Source organism: Cajanus cajan, chromosome 7 (assembly GCF_000230855.2).
Source record: "Cajanus cajan strain Asha chromosome 7, NIPB_CcT2T_4, whole genome shotgun sequence".
Taxonomy (NCBI): Eukaryota; Viridiplantae; Streptophyta; class Magnoliopsida; order Fabales; family Fabaceae; genus Cajanus; species Cajanus cajan.
This window is the reverse complement of record NC_138523.1, coordinates 12,058,074-12,075,333: the sequence shown is the minus strand read 5'-3', so window position 1 is coordinate 12,075,333 and position 17,260 is coordinate 12,058,074. Positions and strand designations below refer to the sequence as shown.

At 32.5% G+C, this 17,260-nt stretch overlaps 2 protein-coding genes across 2 annotated transcripts; one reads left to right on the top strand and one right to left on the bottom strand.

Annotated features, from left to right (window-relative positions):
- The first annotated feature begins 5,901 nt into the window (after nt 1-5,901).
- Nucleotides 5,902-8,277, top strand: LOC109790447 (Ribosomal RNA processing Brix domain protein). The gene is made up of 6 exons (XM_020349600.3): nt 5,902-6,072; nt 6,146-6,349; nt 7,063-7,308; nt 7,402-7,644; nt 7,734-7,799; nt 7,943-8,277. Exons 1-6 carry the CDS (start codon nt 6,004-6,006, stop codon nt 8,063-8,065), a joined length of 951 nt encoding a protein of 316 aa, XP_020205189.1. The 5' UTR covers nt 5,902-6,003; the 3' UTR covers nt 8,066-8,277.
- A 5,539-nt stretch (nt 8,278-13,816) lies between these two features.
- Nucleotides 13,817-17,050, bottom strand: LOC109818866 (heat stress transcription factor A-3). The gene is made up of 2 exons (XM_020384402.3): nt 16,524-17,050; nt 13,817-15,056 (listed from the first exon to the last, which is right to left on the bottom strand). Exons 1-2 carry the CDS (start codon nt 16,755-16,757, stop codon nt 13,941-13,943), a joined length of 1,350 nt encoding a protein of 449 aa, XP_020239991.1. The 5' UTR covers nt 16,758-17,050; the 3' UTR covers nt 13,817-13,940.
- Between the last annotated feature and the right edge of the window lie 210 nt (nt 17,051-17,260).

Here is a 17,260-nt window from a genome sequence, read left to right as displayed (position 1 = left end):
TTGAGAAATTATTAGAGAAATTCGGCATGCAAGATGCCAAGATCGTAAGTGTTAAGTCAAACGAAAATAAAAGCACTTCCCAGCAAGATTTTGAATGAGACAAATATAATACATATTGTTGTTGCTAACAAAAAGTTTAGTAGTGTTTCAAATGTGTATAAGAGCAGGAAAAGAAAAACAAGGATCCGACAAAACAAGCATATGCATCAGATGATACAAGATGACAATCGGAAGCCTCATATACACAAACCAAAACAAAGCCTCAAGCATCGAACAAAAAGTCAAGACTTGAGATGCACAAGGACTGCCAGACATAGATGAAGACTGCCATGAAAGCATATGAAGAATCAAGTTTCAAAGGCCAAATCAAGGCATCGTCTACAACCACACAAAAGGCTCTCAATTAAATGCGCGAAAGTAAGAAGAAGAAAAGAACGAGAAAGTCAAGGGCAGAAGTAAAAGCTTGCATGTGTCAGAAAAAGTACATCACTTTTTGAGCTAAGGAAAACATTCTACAAGCTACATGACTAGGAAAGAACAAAAAGGTTCCTAGGTCTCTGCTATATTCAGACACAGCTACTAACAAGGCAAGAAGAATTCACGCACTGTCTATAAACAGGAAGTAACATTTAATGCAAGAATCTGAGCATTAAATGAGAAGATCAAACTAGTCATGAACGACTATATCAGCTCCAACGGATATATGCAACGGGAAAATCTTATAAGCTTATAAATATGCCATAACCTTAAACCTGAGGTGGCTGGCTTTGCCCTAGGCTATGACTTAATTGTAAGAATGATTAAAAGGAGATCAAGCCCAAGAAACAAAAAATGTACTTTAGTGTATTTCTTTCTATAAACTAAGGAGTTTTAAGTGTAACTTAGGAACGTGTACTTAGGGAAAGAAATATGTGTAAAGCCTGAAGAGGCTAGGAAAAGAATACTTGTAAAGCCCGGAGGGGCTTGTGAAAGAATACTCACTGTTAGCCAGAAGTGACTCATTAAAAAATATTAGCGTTGGTGAGTGAAGCAAACGGGCCATGAGTGGTCGAGAATACTTGGGGAACCAGAAGTGGTTTAAGAATACTAGCGCTAGTGAGTGAAGCTAGCGGGCTAGAAGTGGTCAAGAATACTTAGGGAATCAGAAGTGGTTTAAGAATACTAGCTTTGGTGAGTGAAGCTAATAGGCCAAGAGTGGTGGAGAATACTTGGAGAACCAGAAGTGGTTTAAGAATACTAGAGCTGGTGAGTGAAGCTAGCCAACCAAGAGTGGTTGAGAATACTCGTGACCAGGAGTGGTCGATAATACTTGGACCAGAAGTGGTTCTGACCTGGGTGGTCCATAATACTCATTGCGAGCTAAAGAGACTGATTAAAGAATACTAACGCTAGTGAGTGAAACTAGCGGGCCAGGAGTGGTCGACAATACTTGGATCAGGAGTGGTTCTGACCTGGACGGTCCATAATACTCAATGCTAGCCTGAAGAAACTGATAAGAAGATACTAGCGTTGATGAGTTAAGTCAACGAGCCAGAAGTGGTTGACAATACTTTTGTATTGAATTGCATATCTAGTAGAACCCTTCAGTTGAAGGAGACTGGACGTAGCTCAGTTTGAGCGAACCAGTATAAAAACCGTCTGCATTACTTATTTATATTTCAAACGTAAAGTTTTACTTAACTGTCAAATCATCTCATGAAATTTCGTCCAGAGCTTATTCTTCATTGAAATCAATTTTGAGACGCAGACGTAAACCCTGTTCATCCTATTTATCAAACTGAAAGTTTTGTCTACTACCTATTTCCAAAATGCAACTATCTTTAAATGGAAGATGCACACTTTTAATTTATCACTTTAAGAAACATCTTTCTGAAGCAGGCGACAAAACTCGCAGATGCAAACACCTTGAGCTGAGCAAATCTTGTATAATCATCTAACCTTTTAAAACCTTGTTAGACGAATCAAGTTATCTATTACGAAAAGTTTACAAAAATTCCCCTTGTTCACACACACACATATTCAACCCCCCTTCTATGTGTTTTTCATCTAACCTCAGTAAGTACACATTTGGGGGTTCACTTGCATTCACCTAAGACGGATGAAGACAAGGCAACAAAGGCTAAGGTTCCTTATGCATCTGCAGTTGGTAGCTTAATGTATGCAATGGTATGCACTAGACCAGACATTGCTTATGCAGTGAGAGTTGTTAGCAGATTCATGTCTAATCCAGGAAAGAAGCATTGGGAAGCTATCAAGTGGTTGTTACGCTACTTGAAAAGTACTTCTAAGATTGCATTATGTTTCAGTAAGAACGATGTTATTTTGGAAGGATATTCTGATGCAAATTTGGGAGGTTGTTCAGACACAAGGAAGAGTACTACAGGATTTGTTTTCACAGTAGGTGGCATAGTAGTTACTTGGATGTCTCAACTTCAGAAAAGCATCGCACTTTCAACCACAGAAGCAGAGTACATGGCTATTTCAGAAGCTGTAAAGAAATGATTTGGTTGAAGAATTTTCTTGAAGAGTTGGGCAAGAAGCAGTGTGACAGTGCTCTTTATAGTGATAATCAGAGTGTCATTCATCTTGCAAAGAATCATGTGTTTCATGCAAAGACAAAGTACATCCAGTTGATGGTACTTTGTTCTTAAAGAAGATCCTTGGGTCAGAGAATCCTGCAGATATATTGACCAAGGTGGTTACTACTGAGAAGTTAAAATTTCGCATAACTTCAACTGGCTTTCATGGTTAATTGTTGAGAAGGCGTCACACTAGTTTGGAGGTGTTATGGTTTTGAGGTTTACTAGATTTACTTTGGAGTGCAGTTGATGTGATCAGCCTCCAAGTGGAAGATTGTTGAGTATGTGAAGTCTGATAGGTTTATTGGACTTGACCTATTTGCTTTTTTTTTTTTAATTTATAAATACTCATGTAATTGTAAACCTAATTATGAAATAGAAAATACCATCTAGTGCGGCCGTGGACGTAGGTTATTTTGACCAAACCACATAAATATTTGTGTCCTGTTAATTTACTTTCTCTCTTGCAATTATGTGTATGAGTGTGTTTGTGATCCCCAACAACAGCCACGGGTGAAGAGCTATCACTTTGTTCTTCCAATCGGCTTAGCAACTAGGTTAAGGAATAAATAGTTATGAACCCGATTTGATCTATCAAGTAATCGTTTTATGATTTTCTTTACAATCATTCTATGATTTAATAAAATGTTACTTTTATTAATATATTTACTTTTTAGTTGAATAATCAATTTGATAAAGTCTTAATTAAAATTATAGACTTATTATCGTAACAAATATTACCATAATGAGAAGCAAAGTTTTTTACAAAAATTTAGATACTTGTAGAATTTATTTATCAATCTATTTATAATATATAAAATTTGAGATTCGGAATGTGACATTATCATCTCAAATTTATGTGAATTACATATTCTTCTACATGAACAATTCGAAATGTGACACTGTCACCTCGAATTTATGTAAATTACAAATTCTTCTACATAAACTATTTTACTTATGTGACATACTCCTTTCATCATTACACAAATTGTTGCCTCTTACAAACATAGGTTACTAATACTTTTAAAAAAAAATGAAACAAAATACTTTCACGAGTAACTAATTATATTCTTGTTAAAAAAAAACATCATATCATTATCTCAATCATGTATTTCTCTTCCTCCACCTTCTCAAGAAAAATCCTACACTTTATGTTTTAACATTGCATGTTGGTGAATTGGTTGGGATTGAATTATTGGTGTGACCCATTTAGTAATTTTAGTAGAAATACTTGGATGGAACTTGAAAGAATTGAATACTTTAAAGAATTCTTAAAAAATAATAAAAATGAGCTATATGTATGAGTGAAATCTACTTAAGTACCTCAAATAAGATATTGAGTCGTAAATGCTCTTATCAATAAATTGTTATTCATTATCAATTATCACAACATAGAGAGGGTTATCCCGATGTCAAATTATTCTATGTAAACTTTTACACATTTTGTAAAGTTGTCTTGATTGAGAGATTAGCTTTAATTCACTTAATGAAGTGGTCAATAACAACCAATAAGAATTTTCTTGTCCTTTGACACAAGGGAAAGGATGAGGATGCCCATTCCCCCAAACAGTGAATGACCAAGGAGGTTGCATGGAATTAATGAAACTCTTCAGACGAAGCTCAGGACAAATTGCCAATTTCTAAGCACTGTTTGCATTACTTCACAAACGCAGTGTAGTAAGCTTTTGTGACGGGTCAATAATAATACCTAGCTCGAATAACCCAAGCAACCATGAATCATAACCCTTTCATGCCACAAAATCCCCCGTGTACTTCTTCCATTACATACTCACTTTGATTCTTGGTACAACACTTGAGGAGTGGAGAGGTTGTCCCACACTTAAACAATTCGTCTACAACAATGGCATAGTAGTGATGCACCTTGCTTTGATTGAATCAGAAGGGTGTTCAAATTAGTTCCAAATGGCTGACATTCATTCTCGGTCAATTGAATCAATATTTAATACTTATCTAATCTAAAACCTTACATGGTTATGGTCTCTATTGGATTATTGTCATCTAGATTTTGTAATTATATTTTAAATATTTAATATAAATTATTTTTTTTATATTTTTTATACAAACATAAATATACCCTTAAAAGATTAAAAGTGTAATTAACAAAATGCATTAATAATATACTATATAATATTTGTTATATAAAATTAATAAGTCAAATATTTGGTGAGAATAAAGAAAGAATGGGTCGAGAATTCAAATACCACTTTTTAACATGTTTACTATTTAAATGTTTAATTGCGTTTTCAGAAACAAAATACTTGCAAATTTGTAAATGGGGGACCAAATCTTATATAGTCAATTAGAATAAAAAAAATTAACAAAATTATGTAAATTTAGAGTTAAAATGTGAGACAAAAATTTTATGGGCATGATTTACAAAGTTTTGAAAGTTAAACAAAAATAACAATTAAGCGTTTTTTTTAATTTTAAATACTAATTTGACTGATTATTGTAGTTTTAGGGCTAAATTAATTAATGATTTTCACTTTTAAAAACCTTATTTATTTCAAAAACAACTTGTTCATATATGACAATTTCAAAAACTAAATTGTTAAATAGTATACAATTTCAGGAATTATTTTATAATCATATTAATATCAGGATCAATTTAACTTAACATTATAATTATAATATTTAGTTTTATATATAATTTATTATAAATTTTAGTTATATAATAATTATTTACGTGTGTAATGCAAAAGTTAAAATATAAGTTTTATAAAATAAAAAAATAATTTTAATTTATAAAAAATATAATTTATTTCACTTTTATATATATATTTATAAATATTTTTTATCTAAGCATGGTCTTATTTCATTTTATAAAATAGTTTTTTTTTTCAACCATTCGAGAAAATGTATACGAAATATTCCTTAAAAATACATTATCGTTTTCAATAACGTATGCTTCAATATTTGTTAAGAAAAATGACAATAGTATTTTATTTTTGATATAATTTAAAATAGAGTTTTTAAATATATATATATATATATATATATAATATTTTTCGCGAATCTCACCAAATATACACAAGTAACTAGTTTTTATCTTTTTATTTTTTATTTTTACAGCTCCACCAGAAATAAACTAATTCAAAATTAAAGATAATAATAATAATAATAATAATAATAATATAAAATTAAAAAAATTATTATAAAAAAAAAAAAAAAAAAAAAACCCAACCTGGCTAGAGCATATTTGCGGTGAAGGTGAATACGTGTTTTGTAGAGTAAAAAATAAAAGATAAAGGAGTAGAAGTAAAAAAGAAAAGTGAAGTGGGATTTATTATATTTAGAATTTAGAATTGGGAACAAACAAAACCCTCGTCTTCTCCAAAACCCTAAATCCTGAAAGCAGACACCTTGAAACGCTGTTCGTGTCTGTGGTCGCGTTTTCGCTGCGATGTTGGAAATCAAAACCGCGAAGACCCGCAAGGGTAAGCGTGAGCTCGAGAAGCGTGCCCCCAAGCTCGTAAGTACCTTTCTCTCTTTCTTCTTCTCTTTCTCAGAAAATCGTTACACTTTTTGGGGAATTCTTATTGCAGGTGGAATCGGGGAAGAAGACGCTGATCCTGCACGGAACAAAGACCAGCGCCGTGCTTAACGCCGTTCTCGCGCAGCTTTATCATCTCAAGAAGAACAACGCCGTCAAGTTCAGCCGTAAGAACGAGAACGTTAAGCCCTTCGAAGCCGGCGGCGAGACTTCTCTCGAGTTTTTCTCTCTCAAAACCGATTGCAGCATCTTTGTGGTAATCATTGATTTTAGTTGCGGGGATAATAGTAGTGCATATGGAATTTTTGTTGTTGTAATACAAGGCTTTTTTTTTAATAAAAAAATGTTTTTTTGTGATTATGGGATAGTAATGGAGAATGTCAATTGTTTGCGTGGGAAGTAATGGCTTTAGGTAGTGATTGGACGAGGGATTTCAAAATTTCAAAGGAATTTAGAGTTTTTGGGAGTTTAATCAATTACTAAAATTAAATTTCTTTTGTTTTTTAAATGCTTTGTTTGGATATGGAAATTTAATTTTTTGTGTTTCAAATTCTTTGTAGTACTTGATGTGATATCGTTTGCAGTTGTGAAAATATTGTTCAACAAAAAATTAGTGGTTTTTGTAAGTCATGGAAGTGTAACTTGAGTAAAAGGGGATGGCGAGGTGCACAACAGAGAACGCATCAAAGTTCTGGGATGAGAGTGTTAACTATGGGACCATGAAAATGATAAAGAATATCTAAATTTTTTATTTCTGGGTGTTGTTTGAAACTCCTTCATTTTGCTTGAACAAAAAATATCCTTTCAATTTTTCCATCATTTTAAAAGTTCTTTTGGATTTGATATCCAAACAAGTCATTTTGATGTGTTTGATGTTAAATTTACTCAAAAGTTGAATTGAATTCCTGTTTTTAAATTCCCCATTCAAACACGTTACTGAGATTTTTTGGTTTTGGTGTATTTTTGCAGTATGGATCTCATTCAAAGAAGCGACCTGATAACCTTGTTCTAGGGAGAACTTATGACCATCATATCTATGATTTAGTGGAGGTTGGTGTTGAAAATTTTAAACCCATGGAATCTTTTAGTTATGATAAGAAGTTGGCTCCAAAGGAAGGGTCGAAGCCTTTTATTGTTTTTATTGGAGAAGGATTTGAGGCTGTGGAAGAGCTAAAGCATTTGAAGGAAGTTTTGCTTGATCTTCTTCGTGGTGAGGTGCGTTGCTGTTGTTTTTTTATAGTCTTGCAGTGTGCTTTGTTGCTGTTGGCTTGGATTATATAAACAGAAGTGATGTGATTGATTGTGCAGGTTGTGGAGAATTTAAATCTTGCTGGAGTAGACCGTGCATATGTATGTGCTGCGATCTCTCCAAATCGGGTGCTTTTTACTCACTGTGCATTGCGGCTGAAAAAGTCAGGCACTATCGTGCCGAGGATGGAATTGGTGGAAGTTGGGCCTTCGATGGATTTTGTTGTTCGTCGGCATCGTCCTCCTAATGAAAGTTTGAGGAAGGAAGCAATGAAAACATCGAGGGAGAAGCCAAAGAAAAAGGTTTGCTACATGTCTAAATCCCTTTGGTTTATCTATAATGTAAAAGAAAATTGTATGTCTGATTTGTGTACTTGCTCCGTTGCTAACAGGAGAAGAATGTTAAAAAGGACGAATTACAGGGAAAGATTGGAAATATTTATATTCCAGATCAGAAGGTAAGACTGACTATTTTCATTGCATCAACTGTTTTGAATTAGCTCCTTTCAGTAAAACTAAGAGTGCATTGCCTTTGCGCATGTTACTTTTTTGATCCTGTGAAAGATATATAAACCAGTAACAACAATTTATGATTGTTTAGATTGGAGAAATGGCTTTACCTAACAAATCAAAAGGAGTGAAGAGGGAGCGCAGAGAAGCCAAGCGGAAAAATGGTAGTGATGAAAATGCTTCAAAACGGAAGAAGACTCTTAATACTTTATAAATTACACCTGTTGTCTTTCCCTGGCTTCTGATTATGAAGTGATCCTTTGTAGATCAAATTATATTAAACTGCATGTTGTTTAGGTGTCATGAATATTGTTGATTTCCCCTATATATGGAATGGGGGGTTTTGTCATCATTTTATTTTCAGTATAATTTTTTCCTCCATATTTTGCCAAATTGAAATGCAGTTCTTTACCTTTTAGTTTTAAATCATGAGTCGTTGCTTCTACCGACGGTATATTAGTTTTATGTTCAAAATTCAATGGAAGTCTATTATTTCTGTTTTGGTAGTGTTAGATTATAGCATTTTATTGTTTGCAGCGCCTATTTGCAACTGATCTTCATTTATTTTTAAATGTTCCTGGGCCAGTAGAGGATTCGGATCTGGTTGTAAACTGACTCTGAGATATTGGATCTTAATAAAACATTCTTCCGCTGTTCTACTTTGTGGATCAGTTTCCCACTTAATGGTCAAATATATTTTTATGAAGATGAAAATTATGATGGACGTAGGCTCCTCACTAGTCACTAGGGATGGGGATGGCAAAATGGGGATGGACTTGGACCTAGGCGCATCTGCATGATGGGCAGATAAATATCTATTTATATGGGGATAGGGTTGGATTTGGATACGAGTATTGTGGTATTTAATCCGTTCCGTTTTGTCCCGCAGGCAGTTATATATATATTAATTTAATAATATAATTACATAATAAAAATTAAATATTTTGTAATCTTTATTTATAACAATTATTATGTTATAAGAATTTGATAAATTAATATTATACTTGTTTGAGTCGAATATTATCTCTTTAAATGAAATGTAGAACGTGGGTGTTGATATGGATATACAGGTACTTAGTGAGTACAGAGATGGAGATTAAAACTATTATAGAACCCTATTCGTTGTAATCCTTACTCCTAATTTCCTAGGGTGATCATATATGTCTTAGGTCAAGTTGAAGGTGTAAGAAAATAGGCAAGGTTGAAGGGAAGAAAAGCTAGGTTTGAAATAAAAGGGTAGTGAGATATAAAGTAATGAACCTTTGAAGTTAGCTTGACTTCTTAGAAGGCATTTGTTTTGGGTATTTTTTTTTATGAGTTAATCACCTATATACTATTAGTGTAAAAAAAAATTTATACTGGTGACCAATTATATCTTTTAATTATACCAGGTCACGTTAAAAGTAAATGTGTTTACGATATAATTGATTGCCCGTGTAAAAAAAATTTTACACTGGCAGTGTATAGGTGATTAACTCTTTTTTTATAGGTTAAAAAAATTTTTTGGTCCCTGATAATATTTTTTGTTTTAATTTAATTCTACTTTAATTTTAGGTCTCAATTTGGTAATAATTTAAATTATTGCAATTTGGGACTTCCGTCCAAATAATTTAAACGGGGTTAACTCCTGCTAACGTGGATGACAGGTGGATGCTACGTAAATGCATAGATGAATGTCAAATGTCATGAATACACCTGACATTAGAACGGTCCGTTTTGAAACTAGAACGGTCCGTTCTGCATGCACATGTTATGTGTTAATTTTGCAACTGGAACGGCCGTTCCAAATGCAAATTTAACACATAGTTGTTAGAATAGTCGTTCTGAATTCAGAACGGCCCGTTCCATAACACCAACTTCATGCTTTTTATTATATATTTTTTATTATATTTATATTAATAAAAATATAATAAATAAAAAATACAATAAATTAATATTTATTTATGAATAAAAAAATCAAATAAAATAAGAACTTTTAAAATCCTTCTTTGATTTGAACTTATCCAATTCAAAATCTTGACTAAAATGTCGCAATGTGATTCAAAAATTAAAAATAAAAATTCATAATATATCATAAATTCAAAGAGAGAAACATGATTCAGAAACTGAAAACAAAAATTCAGAACATAACATATACTAAAAAAGTTCAAAGAAATTATTGAGAAAGGAAATCATCTGGGTAACGCTGAAAGGATACCCTAAACCACAAAAATTCAAGTTGTACCTCCTCAAGAACAGATTGTTATTGTTGGGGTACATCATTAATGACTTCAAGAAAAAATATCGTTTTGTTTCATCCTTGACTGTATAGTGTCAAATTTGGTAGTAAGTGATTTACTCCAGTTTCACTAACAATAAAATAAAACCTGTTACCATTGTCCTTAGTGATATACTGCATCGTTCTTAATGATAATGTTTTTGAAGTTATTAATCTCTATCAACAATATTATCAAATCTAGTGTTTGAAATGTTTTGTACTTTAATTTTTTTTGCACGAAATTCTAAATCCAGAACGATCCGTTCTGGTTTACTGGTTTACACTGTTGGTGTGTTAATTTTACATCTAGAACGACCGTATAATGTAACCAAAACGGGCCGTTCTGGTTTCAAAACAGACCGTTCTAATTCCAGGTGTATTCAAGTATTTTGGGATCCACCTACATAGCAACGTGACATCCACCTGGCATTCACGTGACTACCAATTAACTCCATTTAAATCTAAATTTAGACAGAAATCTCAAATTGCAATGATTTAAATATTAAGAACTAAATTGAGACCTAAAATTAAAGTGGACTAAATTAAAACAAAAAAATATTATAAGAAACCAAAAGAGATTTTTAACCTTTTTTATATTTCAAAAATATGAAAGTGAAAATAAATATTCTTATTTTTAATTTTTATTTTTTAGTCAATCATTATGATTATTTACAACCATTTAATGTTCTGATTGTATAATTATTAGAAATACAAAATACTCTCCTATTTTACATGCCATCTTATATCTTAATGGGAATGGAAGTTATTTTTTATTATAATTACCTTTTTCCACTTTTTCATTTCACATTTCTTCACTAATTTTATTTTTTTATAATTAAATAAAATATTTTTTTCTAAAACTAATTATGAAAACATGGAATAAATTTCCTGGGTGTAATATTCTGGGAATGAGATTAGTAGGAATATAATATTATACCTTCAATTGTTATATATTTGGGACTCCAAACTTTTCTAGGCTTATGTTTGGAAAAGATAGGTTTGTTGCTATTTTCTTATATACTTTTATATACTATTTTGAGAAAGAAGTATATTTTCTTTTTCGTTGAGTAAAATTAATTTTAGGTGGGAACTGTGAAAATGTTGTGGTAACTGATTTTTGTTGAATGACCCGTTGATTTTATCTCTTAATGCATGCTACATTGGCCAAAAATACATCCAAACAAACACTAAAATTTTCAAGACCGTACTTATTTTTATCGTTTAAAAGTGGTTCTGTTCTATTATTTAAACATAGTTTACTGCATTAATCGGTCTCTAAACTTTTTGAACTTTTTTAAATAGGTTTCTAAATTATAAAAATTTGTAATTGAATCCTAAAATTTTTTATAAAAAAAATATTGTAAGTTCCTGAATTCATTTACAAACCGTTGACTTACAACAAAGTCTAATTACAAAAATAAAAGAATTAGAGACTTAGTTAAAAAATTTCAACTTATTTAATGTGAAAACTGTGTTAAAATGTATATATAATTTTAAATGAAAAGACTAGTATTTTCTAAAATAATTAATTATAGAAAAAAAAGAAAGTTACAAAATCTTTTTAAATGTTAGAGTTGTTAAAATTAGTCTAGTGGCTTGATGGGTTAGGCCAAGTTAGGCTATTCTCTTCATTTTGGGATCCGAATAGTTACTTTAACCTTACTTGGTGGGTCAAATTGGACTATGAAAATGTTAGTCAATGAGTTAACAATACTATTTGGCCAATATTTTATCTTTTATAAAAAATATATATCTTATGAAAAAGAAATGTTAATTTGACCCAACTAATTAAGCTAGATAAGTTGAAAAACTCAAGACCTGTAAATTAACTTGACCCACTTTTCAAATTTGATCTCATCAATCAAGTAATCTATTTTAACAATTCTACTAAAAAATATAATTTTGCTGACATTTAATATTTTATTATTTTAACATGTATATTTTATAAACTAAATATTTATTATATATAATTAAAAAATTATAATAAATTATAAAATAATATATTTAAATATATAAATTATATTTAAAACATATAAATAAATATTTTTAAACATAAGAAAACTGCTAATGAAAATTTTACATAAGTAGAACTACTCAAAAATATAAATGAAGCATATCATTTAGATTAATCATTTTTATCATCATACTAAAGTATGTGATATATATTCATAATATCTAAGTTATACCATCCACTTTGGCATATAATACACATCACAAATTCACCGATATTTATTTTTCAAAGTAGATGATATAACTTGTGTATTATAAATATGTCATAGTTTAGCATGATGATAAAAATATTAAACTCTATTATATTTTTCATTTATATTATTTATTAGCTCAATAAATCTAATTCGTAAAATTTCCATCAGCAGCTTATTTGTGTATTTTTTATAATATATTTTAAAAATAGTAAAATTCAATTTTAAAATAAATATAGTAAATAAAAAAGTTGAATTACATAAAAAAAATCTTAAATGCACTATTATCAAATAATAATATAAAATAATCATTTATAGTTATTATATAAAATTAATTTTTTATTTTATATATATATATATATATATATATATATATGAGTTAATGGTCTTTTAAGTTTTAAGACAGAAAAAAACCTTCAATGGAGATTTATAAGATGCTTGTAGGATATATCTCATTACTACTTTTTGTTCAAATATAATACCTCTAATTCCTGAACTTCTGAAGATTTTTAAATAGGTCTCTAAATTATAGAATTTGTAATAGTCCTTAATTTTCTTTTATTTTTTATTTTTGTAATTAGATCTTTGAGATCAAAAGAATAAAAAAATTGTGCCAAAATTAACCGATTATAAATAAACCATAAACTTCGTAAACATAATTAGAAAAATTGAAGAAAAAACTAAATTACAATTTTTTTTATAGTTTAGGCCTTAGGACCTGATTTTCTTGAAGAAGAAAAAAAACAAACAAACAAAAAAAAAAGCTCATGACATAAGAATGTATTTAATCTTTGAGTTTTGTTATATCTTCCAAAATCATTTGTCCGAATCATCCTCCGAACCAATAAACAATTCACACCTATCAACAATTTTATTTAAAACATTTCTTTAATTTCAATACTTTTAAATTTTAAAAATTCGGAGATTCTTTCGATTAAAAATTTCGAAGGATATATAATTTTTCTAAATATTTAAACATTCAATTCTTTCAATGCACTTTTAAAATATCATCCCACTGTTTTTTTGTTTTTGGACATATATGGTATATATTATTCACATTCTCAAAAGCTAAACTAAACAGACCCGATAGTCGTGTACAGTATTAATATAATAAAGTAAATAGAAGTAAAATGACAAACTGAGGAGAAGCATTAAATCAATAATTTCTTAATGAAGTATGTAAATTGAAAAGGGAGAGAAAACAGGAAATTAACCAATTAATTTAAACAGCATACCTTATCCCTCGTCTGGAATTCATGATTACCGGCAACAGGCAGGGCATTGGGAAGAAAAGTAATTCCAAAATAGGGGTTTGATGATACCTGCCTTATGTTATGTGGTATAGACCTGTCACCTGTGAATGTTTACTTGAATCATTCATCAGGTGAAAGGAAAAGTATGGTTTACTTGAATGGAAGTTGCCAATAATTACACAATAAGAATTTACAAGGAAAAATATGGACAATTAAAGGATTAATCTAACAGAATAAAAAAAAAAGGAAGTGAATAATAAGGAATAAAAGCAGGTTAATGAATACTGTTTATAAATCGAATTATTCAATAATATGACCCCTAGGAACCATAAACATAGCTAGTACCCAAGGGCAACAAATGCAGGAGTAGATGAAGCCCTATGGATCATTATTCTTAGGCCTATCTTCGTTAGGCTCACCAGCTTGGCCATATTTTTCACCAAGAGAAGGTTCATCAGCTGGCCACTTATCAATTCCCATACTTCCAGAGCCAATATCCCAGATATCTGACTCAGACATACCACTTGTGACTCCAAATTCTGGAAGAACTTCATAGTTGATAGGATTGTCCCACAGCTCATTCCCACAGCTTGAAGCAGCACCACTAACATTGAGGTCACAGTCCCAAATATCTTCAAGCTTGACAATGCCTTCAATTCCAAGAGCAGAAAAATCTAGAAAGCCTTTCTCCTTGGTCAAAACCTCTGGGAGGGAAGCAAAATCGGGAGGAACTTCTAGATTTGGGTTCATAACACTTTTCCCTTTGAAAAGGGGATATTCAGGTCCAAAACTAGATGATCCTTCTCCAATCATTTCTTGAGATGGCGGGATCCCATGCACAGCAGCCAAATCAACTGGTGCAATATTCTCAATTTGAGCAGCCAGATCTTCACCTACATTCATTTCTCCTGCCAAACCCTGTGAAAGGTAGTGAGGAGACTGTTCAATGGAAACTGGACTTAGTTCTGGAGTTTCAGAAGACATGCCTATAATTCTCCAATCAGGTTGGTACCTCACTATTTGCCCTTCTTTGAGAGTTTCTGCTGTTCCTGTTTCATGTTGGTGCTGCTTGACAAACTTCCGTACCATTCTTGGAGAATCTATTTCTTTTAGCTCCTTTTTATGCCTAAGCCGAGCTAAAAAGGCAGGGTTTTGGAACAACTTGGCCAAAAAAGAAAGCATTTGTTTCTGCCTTTGTTCTGCAGTTTGAAGTCTTTGATTCACTTCTAGTGCATGGTGAGCCGTTCTTCGTTGTTCTTGTTGCAAATCAACCAGCTCGTCCATTAACATACTCCTTTCTTTCCTCAGCCTTTCTATCTCAACCTCAACTCCAGACTTCCCTGCATCAGTAGAAGATCCAATTCCAATATAGTTACCAACTTGCTGAGATTGAGATGACCTGCGCCTTTGGATGTTCTTCAGCAAGTGCTTGTTCCCTCGTTGGAAAGCTTCATTGAAAAACTCCCATTTGTCCGCGTCAATCTTGCGGAATCCCTGGAGACAAACACCAAGTTACCTGAGAACGAATGGAGCAGAAGAAGGCCCCAAGACAAGAATGAGGAGGAGGGGGAAGGGAAGAAATATTAGCAAAGCAAAACAAGACGTGGTTTAGGTACACCTAAACTTAGCCACTATGAGCAGATAGAGAATGCAATCTCTGAATTCAAAGCAAACTTCACATAGGCATAAGGAAAAGTCAAGATGACACAAACACCTCACAGAACCCTGAGTACTACCTGTGAAAGATGAAATCCCTTCTACAGGAGGGGGAATATTTCTCCTGTTGCCACTTCCAATGGTAATAGTAGTCTCTCAAGTCTCAATCCTAACTACAAAGCAATCAGTATACATCCGAACCATATTCTTTTTACGCAGTAATAATCATAACCCAAAAAGACACGACTCAAAACAAATAGTACACCGCAAGATAGTAATTATAATGAGCAGATTCAGCAGACCAAAATATTAAACTAACTCTGCCTTACAAATGAAAAAATACAAAAACAAGAGACTTAGGGCTTGTTTGATTCTCTTCTCATTTTTCATTTTAAACACAGTTTTCTAAACCAATTTCATGCTACTTAGCAATAAATTTCTCATCCAAAATCTATTAAATTATGACATGTATGAAGAACAAACGTGGAAGCCATGATAGATCGATTCTCGCTCCTGATACCATGTAAAAATAGTAACAGAGAAAAGAGAAGATAATAGAGAAGTGAAAAAAAAAAATTATTTGACTCAATGAATACAAAAAAGAGTATTTATAGATGTTGATTACAAAACCAAGACTAACTAACAGCAATAATAACCGACTCTAACCGCAATAAAACCATATAACTAACTGCTTTTCAAAATAGTCTTAACATGGCAAATTGTTTCCAAAACAATAGGAAGATTTTTCCCATCTTTTTTTGTTATCTTCAAATGCTCTATTCGTTCGCAATAGACAAACTTATAGAAAACAGAAACATGCTCATGGGACAAACACTTCCAAATGTGATCAGGCCACAAACAAATATTAGAAAATAGAATCAGTAAACAAAACAAGGCCGTAAAGCTTAAACTAAAGTAAGCTTCATTCTACCTCCCTGCACAAACACGAGACTAACTCCCACACATTCAAAGAAGTCTTCCAATCAAAGAAACAATACGAAGTTACGAAGCCGAGGAACATCCAATTTAAAATTAAGAATCAGTACATAGTACACGCCATTAAATAAAAACGCCTCGAAATTTTAACTTTACATACATTCTCAATTTATACATCAACTCGCCCAGTCTAAATACATACACAACATAACCATTAACCTATCTCCACAAAACCAAATTACAAACACAGGATGGATACATTACATATAAAAATAAAAAAAAATAAAAAAAAAAAAAAACAGTTACAAAGAGATGAAATGAGGCACTGGTGGCTTAAACTAAACTAATCGAAAGCAAAAGGATACCCACATAAGTATTGAGCTGGCGAACGAAGCTGGAGAAGTTGTTGTGCTTGAAATGGCGCGGCAAGACGATTCTAGCGAACTCCAGCGGGTCCCAGACGACGAAGGTGAAACCGGCGGAGCCCCAGGAGATAATCGGGTCGAGAGTCGGGTCATCGACGAGGTCGAAGGTCTTGGAGAGAAACGGCGGGACGGGGTTGAGCTCCAACGGTTTGGGAGAGTGATCGCGGCTAGGGTTCATTGTGAAGTGCGAGAAGCGTGAGGGATGGGGCTTTGGGGGGTGAGAAAAGCGTGTGCGATATTAAAAGCGTGTGAGGGCGGTGGAAGGTGGAGCTATGGCGGTGGCAGGGGAGGGCCATTGCACAGTGAGGGTGAGAGTGCCGACTTTGATTAATTGAGACGAGTTTCTTTCCTGGCAGTTACGTTGGTTACTTGCAACTGGGGGTGGCTTCTTCTCTCGCTTTCTGTGTTGGGACCGCGTGCCAGGGAGATATTTTTTTCCCACACATGCTTCTACTGTTGCTCTTTTTCTGTTTCTGTGTCGTGAGTGACACTGTGAGACTGTGACACTGTGAGAGCGACTACTTTTTTTTTGTCGCTGGTCAAGTCAAATACTTAATGCCTAAGCTAACTGTGACACCCAATCGCCCACTCCTAAACTTGCTTTTTGGTTTTTCTTTTTCATGCACATCTTGTCTTTTTCTCCCGATTTTTACTGGGCCCGCGGATTTTATTTTATTGCAA

Bases quoted from the DNA above. Each gene is read 5' to 3' on its own strand.
- LOC109790447 (XM_020349600.3), top strand. From the start codon at position 6,004: ATGTTGGAAATCAAAACCGCGAAGACCCGCAAGGGTAAGCGTGAGCTC. The intron at 7,309-7,401 runs GTGCGTTGCTGT...TTGATTGTGCAG, and splicing joins TTGATCTTCTTCGTGGTGAG to GTTGTGGAGAATTTAAATCT. The intron at 7,645-7,733 runs GTTTGCTACATG...CGTTGCTAACAG, and splicing joins GGGAGAAGCCAAAGAAAAAG to GAGAAGAATGTTAAAAAGGA.
- LOC109818866 (XM_020384402.3), bottom strand. From the start codon at position 16,757: ATGAACCCTAGCCGCGATCACTCTCCCAAACCGTTGGAGCTCAACCCC. The intron at 15,057-16,523 runs GTGGGTATCCTT...GTTTGTCTCCAG, and splicing joins TTCGCCAGCTCAATACTTAT to GGATTCCGCAAGATTGACGC.